This window comes from Microcebus murinus, chromosome 18 (assembly GCF_040939455.1).
Source record: "Microcebus murinus isolate Inina chromosome 18, M.murinus_Inina_mat1.0, whole genome shotgun sequence".
NCBI lineage: Eukaryota > Metazoa > Chordata > Mammalia > Primates > Cheirogaleidae > Microcebus > Microcebus murinus.
Window position 1 is genome coordinate 27,095,245 of NC_134121.1, and position 12,481 is coordinate 27,107,725.

The 12,481-nt window shown below is 42.5% G+C and overlaps 3 protein-coding genes and 1 non-coding gene across 6 annotated transcripts in view; 2 read left to right on the top strand and 2 right to left on the bottom strand.

Moving 5' to 3' along the window:
- Positions 1-12,481, bottom strand: part of NLE1 (notchless homolog 1) — a 350,374-nt gene that overhangs the window by 147,820 nt on the left and 190,073 nt on the right. The gene's annotated exons all lie outside the window — the stretch shown is intronic.
- AP2B1 (adaptor related protein complex 2 subunit beta 1) overlaps positions 2,869-12,481 on the top strand; it is a 133,556-nt gene continuing 123,943 nt past the window's right edge. For 2 of the 3 annotated variants that reach the window (XM_012786517.3, XM_012786442.3), the window contains exon 1: positions 10,716-10,878. The gene's annotated coding sequence lies outside the window, so the exon portion shown is untranslated. Of the gene's footprint in view, positions 2,943-10,715; positions 10,879-12,481 lie in introns of those variants that run through there. The other variant, XM_012786598.2, reaches the window with a different exon arrangement.
- On the top strand, positions 5,816-5,912 carry LOC142862320 (Z30 small nucleolar RNA). Its single transcript, XR_012913386.1, has one exon. It is a non-coding gene; the product is annotated as a Z30 small nucleolar RNA (small nucleolar RNA).
- Positions 6,498-10,675, bottom strand: PEX12 (peroxisomal biogenesis factor 12). Its single transcript, XM_012787191.3, has 3 exons — positions 10,006-10,675; positions 9,136-9,689; positions 6,498-7,996 (listed from the first exon to the last, which is right to left on the bottom strand). The coding sequence occupies exons 1-3, from the start codon at positions 10,129-10,131 to the stop codon at positions 7,597-7,599; spliced, it is 1,080 nt and encodes a 359-aa protein (XP_012642645.1). The 5' UTR covers positions 10,132-10,675; the 3' UTR covers positions 6,498-7,596.

The following is a 12,481-nucleotide window of genomic DNA, read 5'->3' on the forward strand; positions in this document are numbered from 1 at the left end:
TGAGCAGTGGGGTTTCTTTTCCTTCTTTAAAACTCCTTAGTTAAGTCTCCTGGATATGTATAGTTAGGTTGTCAGGCCAGGGAGGATCTCACATCTTGGCTTTGACATCTCTAAAGCAAATGTTTGAATACAAAACAGCTTGAAATCAGTAGCTGGGACAGTGCTTTCTCCTATATCTTAGGAAAGCTATATGGCCATACTGTTGATGACTGGCTAAGAACCAGAACCCCTAATTTATTTAAGATGTGTTCGTTCACTAAGCATTTTGGTTTATCAGCAGTGGTAGTTATACACAGCCTGCATGTTTACCAGATACAAACTGTCAACTACAAGCTGAAGGGGAAAAGATGGTCTCAACCCCCCATGTGCCTCCATCTCACACAGACACGATCCGAAGAGTACTAATAGCATAGTGACCAAGAGCAACAGTCCTGGATCCACCATGTTGCCACTACCTAACTCTGGGTAAATTTCCTCTCTTTATTCAATCAGCTATTTTGGAGTTCCTCTGGTGTTCAAATCCTAGCGGTGCCACGTTCTAGCTATGAGACCTTGCTTAAGCTACTCTAAGTCTCAATCCCTCCTCTGTAAATTGAAGATAATACTAGTGCCTTCCCCATAGAGCACTTGTCAGAATGAAGTGAGATAAATACATAAACTGCTTAACATGGTGCTGAGCATATAATGTCAGCTTTTCATTCAATAATCAGTTATTGAGCACTTACTATGTTCCAAACATAGTGCTATGCTCTGGGACTACACATCAAAATAAAAGTTGCCATTTAGTGACTGCCTTCCTTGAGCCAAATATGCAATTTTCACTCTCTTATATAATCCTCATAACAACTTGCAAGATATGCATTATTTTTGTGACCTTGTAAATGAAGAAATTGAGTTAAGTGAGGTAAAGCTCAAGGTTATACATCTAGTAAGTAGCAGAGCTGGGATCTGATCATTGGTCTGAGTCTAAAGCCCATCTACTCTCTGCCAGATGGCTTTACTATTAGCTGGAAGGATAAGACCCCTGTTCCATTCACAATCTAAAGAGGGAAAAGATTTATTAAACAACTCACAAAAGCACAACATACATAATAACATCAATTGAGTACTCTTATGTATTAGGCATTATTCTCATTGAATTCATCTTTTAACAAACAGCTCTATCAGATAGATGCTATCATTATCCTCTTTTTACCGATGGGGATACTGGGGAAGAGTTTAAGTTGCTTGCCAATACAGTCCATGTGCATGACCACTACTATACCCCAGTGCCACTCTGGAGAGTTTGCAATGTATGAGCAGTGTGCTCTAGGTGTTCTGAGGAGTGGCAATAATTATGTTTCTGAGAATCAGAAACGATTTTCTAAATGAGATGATATGTGAGCTGGAACCTGTAAGTAAGAATGCATCAGGTTGAGAAAGGGAAATTAAGGGAGAAAAAGATAAACTAGGTAGAGGAAATAATACATGCTAAGGCATATTCTCTTTACTGTCTAACCTTCCCTATCCTTAAAGCACAAGGGAGGTCTTTTAATAGGTCTGATACTGAAGTCTCTCCATTTTATTTCTTCATGTCCTTTTACCCATTCCTATTTGACACATCCTCATACCTTTCATATGCCATCTATTTCCATTCCTAAAGTCTAATTTAGGCCCTTATTAGCTCTCACCTGAACCATGGTAAAAGCTTCTTCCATTTTCACTCTCTGCATCCCTCCAAGCTAAATACAGTTGGAGATTGAGTTTTCTAAAGTACAGCTCTGATCATCTAACTTCTTGTCCTCTGAAATCTTCAATTCTTCCACTTTTCCCAGAGTAGCCTGAACTATGTAGCCACCCAGCTGTTATCCTGAACAAAGCCTTTACCTATCTTTCCATTCTCCTACCACCAGCCTTCTTTAACACTGGCCCTCTAACTTTGGTGTGAAATCAGAATCACCCCTAGGGCTCTTTTTTGAAAGATAATATGCTTGGGCTCCAACCCCAAAGTATCTGCTGATTCAGCAGGTCTAGGTTATGCCCCAGGCATTTTGGGGGGTTTGTTTGCTTTTTACGTTGGGTGACATCTGTACTGTTAACAGGTTCCTCCATGTGTTTCTAACTCACACGCACCAACTGTATCAACTTTACCTAATTTTAGCAAACTCCCTTATGCTTTCTCAGCTACTTCTGGAATTTAAATTATCCCTGCTACCAGAATCTCCTAATTTTCAAATCCCACACATCCTTCAAGCCCCAGATGAAATGCCACCATTCCCAGGAAGCCTCTGCTGCTCGCCTCCGCACTTCTTTGATATTTAGCTGGGCTTTCTTCGTGGCACTTTTTGCTTATTTAGGAAACGTCCAAGCGCCGGGCCAGCCAACGAGTTCTCTCCCCTCCGGACAGGGAGGGACCAGCCTTCATCTGTCAGTCCCCGCCAATCCCTAGCCCCCAGGCCGGAGCCCGAGACAAGCGCAAAGAATGCTGTGGGATGGCACTGTGGGATCGCTGTCGGAATCCACGGTTGCTCCCGCAAGCCCGGGGCACACGCACGCCATGATCCCGCCTCAGATGCCGGGTCTCAGCTGTGACACTAGGCACCGGCAAAACCACTCTGCTTAACAGTCGCCCCGACGTCCGAGGCTGGAAATTGTGCAGGGGAAGGAAAAAAAAAAAAAAGAAAAGAAAACAATTGTTCAGAATACGGGAAGCGACTGGGTTCTCTCGCACAATAGACGCCGTGACGAGAGAAGCGACGCGACGCTAAGGGTAAGTCCGCCGTCCCGCTCGCTCCACCCCTGACGTTCGCCCCGGCCTCCGATTGGCTGCTCCTCGCACCAGCCTCCCGGCAGCCCACGTGACCTGAAGGCCGCCGTAGGATTGGTTGCCTGGAGAGTGACGCCCTGGGCAGTGGGACCCGGGCTGGCCAGCGAGGCAGAGGAGAGTGGGACGCGGGAACCAGGTATGGCCCGGGACCGAAAGCCGCAGAGGTTGGCTGCCTTCATCCTTCGCGGGCTTCCTGAGGGAGTCCAGGGCATAGGAGTTTTAGGAGTTCGGAAAGGGGATGCAGACTCCTGCGCGACTGTTTGGTTCGAGCCCTGGCTACGGCCTTAGTCGTGTTTCCCCGCAAGGGCGACTTTAGTTTGTACCTTATCATTATCATTACTTTTATTTTTGAGGGTCTACCGTGTGTAAGCTTTGGTGGTTCTGCACAGGGAGCTGTGCAGAGCTCCATGGATAGAGGCTGGGAACATGAGGACTTGGATATGCCTGAGGTATGGTTTTTTACCCACGTGACATGTTGGGGGCAAGTCGGCTTTATAAATTGTGCTGGTTTAGCAGGGAGGGTCGCTCATTGACTGAATAAAACTCATTTATTTAACCGCATTCTGTGTATCAAGCACCATTGTGAGTGCAGAGGCTGCAAAGGCCAGTAAAACACAGTTCTGGTTCTTTAGGAACTCAGTGTGATTGGGCTAGTGCGAGAGAAAACGAACTGGTGAGTAGTTGGCTTGTAATGCGTGCTGTGGTGGAAGAAAGTGCTGTGGGAGGCAGAGGAGGGGATGCTTGAAAGAGTTAGGGACTCTTAACAAAGAAGGTGACATTTGAATAAAGTTTTAGAAGTATAATTAGGCTTTCTACCTATTGAAAGGGGTGGGGAAGGCACTCCAGATGAGCTAAGGGTACTGAGGCAGAGAACCAGAAAATTGTACCTGCTGTGTATGGCTGGAGCACGTGGGGGGGTTGCTCAAGGACCAAGATGAAGCTGATAGGTAGGGGGAAGACTTTTAAAGGTCTTGAATTCCATTTTAGGCTGTCTGTCTGGATCTTCAAATACAAATAGGTACCACAAAACAGGCATAATGTGCTTCCATAATTCAGAGGAAGGACGGATATTTCCTGTTGGATTGATGGAGAAAGTCTTCATGCAAAAGGTGGCATTTTGGCGGGTCACAACTGGAGAGGTAGGATTTTGAAGTACAAGGGTTTCTACAGAAGGGAAGAAGGGCTTTCTGGATGGAGGGCACAAGGTCAAATAGAGCAGGTTTGAGGACTAAAGAATAGTCTGGCTCGGTTAGATTGTAAGGTATATGTTAGGGTTATGGTGTTTGTGAAGGATAAATTTAGGTTAGTTTTGAAATATCTTGATTGCTAAGCAAACTAGTTTGGACTTTATTTCCGAGACCATGGAGATCAGTTGAATGCTTGTGAGGAATGACATAATCACACTTCCATATATTGAGGTTAGTATGTGAGTAATATTCAAAGTACGTAGGATGGGAGAGAAACTGGAGGTAGGAGACCCAGTGAGACAGCAGTATTGTCTGGTGGAAGGAACATGGGCTTTAAAGTCAAGCACTCATTGGTTAAGATCTTGGCTTTGCTCACAGATTTCATGATTTTAGGCAGAGTTATCTAAATTATTAAGCTTTCTCAACCTATTTCCTTCTTATGTGTACCTATGGTATGTCACCTGTAGAGGATGACAAGCTAAAGGGTCAAGCATAGCCCTTGTATAACAGGCCACTCCATAAGTTAGTTTCCCTGTCTGAATGGTGAACACAGATGAACGTCAGATTTTAACTATGGATTATCAGTCTGTTGACCTTTATGGATGGCTGAAGGAAGTATATGGTGGCTCCAGAATTGTTATTAGATACTGACAGTCATATTGAAAGTCTGAAGAGGGTGACTTTGTGATCCTGGTACTTTTCCATGTCAGCGATGATATACCACTAGAAGGTGTTATTTGGAGTAAATGAAATGCAGTCAGTTTTCTCATTCAGAAATTGATTATCCAGGTTGTGAATTACCCAGGCTTTGCTTGCTTTTTTTATCTTGTGCATGGCCTCCCCCATTAGTAAATCTAAAGGTAGCAGCCTGAAAAAAAAAAAAAAAGAAAGAAACATTTTATTTAGCTGTTAGTGGAAAAATATAAATCTGGTAATCAGATCTCAGTTTTCAGCCGGGCACAGTGGCTCACTCCTGTAATCCTAGCACTCTGGGAGGCTGAAGCAGGAGTATTGATTGAGGTCAGGAGTTTAAGACTAGCCTGAGCAAGAGTTCAGACCCATCTCTACTAAAAAAATTAGCTGAGTGTGGTGGTGTGCACTTGTAGTACGAGGTACTGGGGAGGCAAAGGCAGGAGGATTGTTTGAGGTCTGGAGTTTCAGGTAGCTGTGAGCTACCTGAGGCCACAGCACTCTAGCCTGGGCAACGAGGCATCAAAGCAAGACTCTGTCTCAAAAAACCAAACAAAACAGATTTCAGTTCTCTTTCTAGCTCTGCTGTTAATTTGCTGTGGACCTTTGGCAAATCATAAACCTCTCTAGGTTCTTGTACTCTTAAGAATAAAATTTTAAGAAAATCTTATAAAGAATAAAAATTTTATGACTGTACTTTTTGTCTTTGTTGGCAGCAGAATTGTAAATTGCGTATTAAATGAACTGGAGTTTATAAAGAAATTTAGTAGAAAGTCTTTTCTGAAGCTTTTGCTTTAGAACTAGGCTGTAAGTCTCTTCATGAACATGCTTGAGATTTTATCATGCATGGTGTTTGGGTTCATTAGAAAAAAAATATTTTTGAATGCAGATGCTTCTCCAGTCTCCTCTGTACTTCAAAAACAAACTAAAGTCCCCCCTCAAACAAACCTTGTTCAAAGTTTGCATTTTTGTGTAGCACAGTTGCTTAAAGGAAAGCATAGTGGAAAATGAAATATTAATTGAAAAGCCATGGTTGAAAAGAAGCCTTTATTATCTAAAAATAAGCCTTTATTTTTTTCATAGGTAAGCCTAAGTTTTCTTGGGTGTGAATATAGGGTGCTGGACTGCAATGATGCGATGATGAGTGAAGTAGAGTCTGACCTGGTATTGCCATTGCTTCAGTGTTGGCTCTGACCAGGGTATGATCCCTTAATCTTCTCTCTGAGCTGATTCTGGTTGTGGTTTTTCCACACAGGTCTGTTGTAACCTATTTGGATACTGGTTTTATTATGTATAAGTTTCTTTTATATTCATTTGAATTACTGATGCTTTCATGTTTTCCTTAGGTTGAGGTGAAAAATCTGGCTTTGAAATCTTCGTGGAGGACCACATCATTTCAATCCTGAATCTGGTTCAGTTCTCTTATTGACTTATTACTGTATTAAAAATGCTTTGCTTAATTAACAATGGCATTTTTTTTGGTAAAACCTTTGAGGTTTAACAAAAATTATTAAAATATCCATTATACTTTTCTTATGGTATATAAAAATTTTAATATTTTAAAATCCATAGGATATTCCATTTCAAAATTTAGTTTTCACACCTTTGTGCTATCAAAGAATGTACTTTGGATTGCTAAAATGAGTTATAGTATTGGAAAACACCTATCTCAGCAGAGGCACTTACAAATTATTATCATCCTTCCTTCTAGTAATGATGTTTCTTTTTCTTAAGCCCATGTTTTTACCAGCCTGCCATTTTAAACACCCCAAGTAATCTTTAAGTTTTCATATAATCATAACAACATGGAACAGTTCTTTGCCAGAAATATTTATTCTTAAAATTTACTTAAATGTTTCATAGAAACTTTAGTAATAACCGGAATAATTCATGACAGCTTAGCAAACTCTTAAGAAGCAGAAAGAGCTTATTAAAAGATCCTTTCTTTACATGGTTAGTTTTACTTCATCTCTTCATTGCTTGTTAGCTTTGCTTTCACACTGAAATTTTCAGACTATTCTATATATAAACATTTGAGCCCTATTCTTTTTTAACAAATTTCCCAAGAAAGATATATATGGCTTATAAGGAAATCTTTAAAAGTTAATAAATTTGTCTCCTGGAATCAGGATCCTCTTCCCTGACAGTGGGCTGACCCTCTCTCTCTAGTTAGATCCTGGGGACAATTCCCAGAATGACCTGGGTTGCATCTCAATCTCTTCATCACTTCCATCCTCAAGCCCAGAGTTCATCCCTGTTCTGCAGATGTGATCCAAATATAGTCTCAGGAATAAACCATCTGTTGAGAAGTGGGAAAAAAGTTGATAGTCTACAGCAGATGTCACTTAACAAATGGGTCACAATATATGGCAAGAGCTGGATTTTTTTTCCTAATGTGTTTCTAAGCATTTCTATAAACACCAGGTCCATTGTTTCACATTGTTTGCAAACTGATGAAACTCCACCTCACAGGCAGATCAATGCTTTCTTTTCTAAAGAGAAGGTCTGCTCACCCCTCACCACCTACTTTATTTTTTATGAGGTCTAACCCAGAGAGCTATTTTTCCTGAGAGCTATTCTATACCTCTTATTCTTTAAGTAAAGGGATAGGTAAAGCTTCCATACTAATTATCCTGTTTTATCTTGCCTCACTTGCCCTTACATCTTCTGCCAATACTGATTCTCCTACTTCAACCAGCTTGGTCAAGTATAAGTAGGGTTCTAGAGAGCAGACTAAAAAGGTTAAGATCAAATGAGTATATCCTTTTAAAGAAATCCATATAGGTGTTTCAAGTTCATACAGTTATGAACTGAGGCTGAGAAGTATCAATGATATGTATGTACCATGCTGAAAACCAGCCCTGTAGCCTTATAGTGCAATACTTTTGTTGTGAGATAAGATGCTAGTCCCTTTCAGTTCTCAGGGGAGTACAGTTTAATAAGATGTTGTACTTCTGTTGGATAACCTGTGACGGGACAAGCTTGGTGACTTCTCACATAATTAAATACACAACGATAACAAAACACATAACCAGAGGTGGCAAGAACAGTATCGTTCACCCGGGTTTTACGGCACAGTGGACACACAGTCTTCATCTTGGGTAACAGGGGAGAAACGGAGTGGTAGTCTAGGTGTACAGGTGGTGGTGGAGTAGGCAGGGCAGTCAGTGATTTGATGGTTTCCTGATTTTCAGATGAGTACCACCAGTCAAGGAACTGCAGGAAGAATACACCCACAGAAAGGCCAGTAGAAAGAGATAAGGCAACGCCCCCCACAGCTTTCTTCAGAGCTGACTTTATCTTCTCATTAACACTGTTGGGAGAAGAGAACAAGCAGGCAAAGAAAGACTGTTTTAGGTATAATCAGAGAATGACTAATATAAATGCAATTTACACTTTTCATCAGAATCACTGATTTGGGAGACTGAAAAGTTGCTTATTGGCACTGTCTCCTTAGGGATCTATTCCAAATGATTCCCTCTTTCTGACTTACAATACTTTAGGAGTATAGGAGTTAAGCTTTTTTTTTTTTTTTTTTTTTTTTTTTTTTGAGATAGAGTCTCTCTTGTTGCCCAGGCTAGAGTGCCGTGGTGTCAGCCTAGCTCACAGCAACCTCAAACTCCTGGGCTCAAGCAATCCTGCTGCCTCAGCCTCCCGAGTAGCTGGGACTACAGGCATGCGCCACCATGCCTGGCTAATTTTATATATATATTAGTTGGCCCATTAATTTCTTTCTATTTATAGTAGAGATGGGGTCTCGCTCTTGCTCAGTCTGGTTTCGAACTCCTGACCTCGAGCAATCCGCCCGCCTCAGCCTCCCAGAGTGCTAGGATTACAGGTGTGAGCCACCGCGCCCGGCTAAGCTTTGTTTTTAATAACAAACAATTAGGGTTTTGAGAAAGAAATTTGTAAAAAATTTGTATAGACTTTTTAAAAATGAAAGAGTGCACCTAGAAAAATCCAACTCACTTAACAAAAAATAGCTTAGCAGTATTGAGGAATATATATTTAAACTTGCAGGAGAACACAAACACAAACTAGAAGCAACATGATTAAGAGCACAGTCTTTAGAATTATATTGATCTGGCTTGAATGTCAGCTCTGACACCTTTTAGCTGTGTGGCCTTGGCAAGGTACTTAGCTGTTAGGGCTCAGTTTCCTCAACTGTTAAATGGAGCTAATACATTTGCTTCATTGGGTTGTGATTAGTGAAATAATGTACATAAAGCAAAGACCTAACACAGGACCTGGGACATAGCAAGTGTGCACTACAACGTACCTAGTATGATGAAGAAGCTTTCCAGGATGACAATCCTTGTTTTATAGGAAATAACTTTCCTATTACTTTGTGAAATACCACAAAGTAGACTGAGGGAAACGAGTTGCATAAAATTTGGATAAGATTTTAGGATTTATTAATGAAAGATTTTTTTTGAAATGCTAAGGTCTTACCTCCTGGCTGGATGCTGCATTATGCTGGCTTCAGCTTGTTTGTGCTCCAGAGCTTGTATATCCTGAACTGTCAGTCGACCTAGCCGAACTCCAGCCAGCCTCAGCAGTGGTGAATGATGCTGAGCTTTTCCTAGGATGTACTGTAGCTGTTGTATGAGAAACCAGCCTTCCCAGGCCATGTTAACAAATGGGTAGGCTGCCAGGAAGGCTCTGTAAAATCGTTTCCAGTGGGAAGAAGGGGGATGAATAGAATATTCATCTTCTTCTCTCAGGCTAGAAATCAGCTTCTCCAGCTTCACTTTCAGATAGGGAAGAAGAACCAGGAACACAATTGATTTCCAAAGCTGCTTCTTTGGGAGACCAGCACTGGCCAATCTCTGAAACTTGTGAGTGTCCCCCGTTACAATCCTCTTTAAGCCATAAAAGTTTTCAGAAAATGAGGCGCTGGTTTTAGACAGATAATGCTGCTGGAGCAGAAGATCTAACAGAGTAAAGATTTCATCAAACCACCTCCAAAAGAAGCCATAATGGGCAGGATTTGATTCTGCAAGAACCTGAAGCAAAATAAATGAAATTCATTCCATTACACAACTATTATACCTTGTATTTCCATTCCCTTTTTTCCTCTAAATTGTACATACTTTGAGCTTAAATAAGTCACTTATTTTGGAGTCTCCCCTAACCTCCCTGAAGCAGTGGGTATTCAATACAGGGCTCTACACAGAACAGAGACTCAATAATAGTTGAGACATGGGATATGAATTATATGCAAATTTGTTATTTCAAACATTAAGCTACCAAATAAACACAAATTATTGGTTTGGGTTTTATCCAGTCTTCCCTAAAACCTTCCAGAGAATAATACCTTACCTTGACCACATGCTGAAGAGCAGGTCTCACTGCTGTCATTAAACTGTCCTGTGCTACCACCTCAAAGATGGATGGCTGGTCATCCGCCACAGAAGCAGTTGTGATGTGAGCCCCGTGCTCAGCCATAGTTTCCTGTGTGTACTGGCTTTCACTTTTCCCACAAACTCCCTAGTAAGCATGAATTTTTTTTGTATCAAATTGGTGCTCAGTCTTAAAGATAATCTTCCATGATACCCAAAACTCCAAACTTGAGATTTTATGGGCGAAATTGAACTGGGGAAAACCCTCGTCTGGAGGCGAAGAGGGGAAGGAGTCTCAAATAAGGAGCCTGAGAACGAAGTTAACTCGAACGTGGGTGGAAGTGGTATGTGGAGAGGGGGTGACTTGTCAAATGCCGCACCTCACGAGGAAGAGCGTGACTGTGGGGGACAGGTATGGGCGAAGGAGAGCTGTCCTCTCGAGCTGCAGTCCTAGAGCTGGTAACCAGAGACCCTCAATCATGAGGGCTCAAAAGCCAGCCGGCTCTGAGGAATCGGAGGTGCCCGGGCAGGCTCGGGACGCGAGGACCGGCTCCGGCTGTCGGCTGTCAGTACCGCCGCCCGCGCCCGTCCTTGCTCGCTGACCCCCAGCTAGGCGCGAAGGACCTACGACGCCACGTTTGAAGCTAGGTCTCCGCTTTATGACAGAAGCCGCACCCGGAAACAGAAACCGCGGGGACCTCGGGGGACGGCTGGCGGAAGAGAGGCGCTCTAGCCTCGGATGCGGCCGGAAACCGGAAGGAGAGAACTCTATGGCCACACCTGAATTTCCACTTCCGTCCCCGCTAAAATTGAAGAGGGTACTTGGCGGGCTCGTTTTGCGATCAGTTCTCCGGTTTGTTTTACTTTTGATAGTTGGGTCTACATCGTACCCTGGGCGGAAAGCCACAGCTCTGATTCTCTCTGTGCAGAGGTCTTTTTGACAAGTGTTTGGGGCGTCGTGACGTCGTCTGGCTCCAGAGCAGCAGCTCTGGCCAGCTTCCGAGGCCTGCGTGCCCGCGGCGATCAAGCCAAGGGCGGAGGCAGAGGGGGTGGGAAGTTCTTTATTGTACCGGTGCAGCGGTGATGGTGGTTGAAATATATTCGGCTGCCTTCCGGAAAGGGGTTGTGACATAGCAGAAAATAGAACTTTAGCTTTATTGTCTCCGATTATAAAGAAAGATGATCAGGATGAGAACGTTTCCTTCTTGTTCCTCAGAACTAGGAGCGGTTACTTTTCATCCAAGGTGGTAGCTTAAGTGTTCCAGGTTTTGGTTATATTCAAGCATAATTCCAGGCATGTGCTATACCAAATGGAAGTTGTCCTCGCCTTTGTACACAGGAGGATTTGTCACATTAGTGGGATGAATATAGTGCTCCAGCAGAAGGATCCCGATGAATTCTAACTAGCATGAATTGGGGAGGCTTGACAGATAAGTGCCTTTCATTCAGGTTTTTAATACCAAAACTAATGTAATTGACCTTCCGGCTTGTAAAGTGTTTTTACATCGTATACAGCTTTGCCTTGTTTGAGTTGCTGATAGAAGTTTATTGACTTTGGATGAGAGTTCAACCTCCCCTCCCTCCCCCTAAATAGCTAGAAATAGAAGGTATCATTCACCACCCTAGAATACCCATGAATACACCACCCTAGACTTTGTGCTATAAAGATAATTGATTTGCATAATGAGAACCCTCAAAAACAAGGTTTGGATAGTTGTTTTTGTAAGGTTTTTCGGCGGCCACGAAAAGACAGACACAGAGAGAGAAAGAGTGGGGGCCAAACCACGTGGCTTTATTATACACTCGTGGACGAGGTTCTGAGGCCCCAAGAGAGGGGGGCCCCAGAAGTCGCCGCCCTTTGAAGGGGCTGAGGCCTTTTATATCCTTTGGGCCTGGCTAGGGACTTTTGGCGGGAAGAGCTGGGGATTTTAGGAAGGGCTGGAGGTATTTGTGGAATCCAAGAGCCCAAACGTTCTTATCCAGGTGGACATCTGGGTGTGGTTCCTCTCTGCAGGGCCTGGCAGTTTTGTCCTTGGCGGGTCTGGTCTCATGAGCCTTTTCTATTTTGATCTAGGGAAGGGAGGGGGCCCACCACTTTTGTTTCAATAAGAGAGAAATCTTGTACCTTGCCCTTAATTATAGTTCTAAAAAGTGTTTTTTACTCTAGAAAAATACCTGTCAGAGAACGACATATTGATACCAGATTTTTACCTTACAGAGTTTTAAAGACGATATAATGCATCTATATAAATCACTTGCTACATGATAAGTGTTCATTCAATGGTAGCTATTATGTACAAGCTTTTCTTAAGCGGATAGCAAAAACACAAAGTTAAGAAGTAAGTAGCATCAACTAAAACAAGCAGGAAATTAGTTAAATATTGTTGTTAGTTAGGGTTCTTTTGTTACAAGCAATAGAAACAAACAGGCTAACTTAAACTAAAAAGTAATTTATC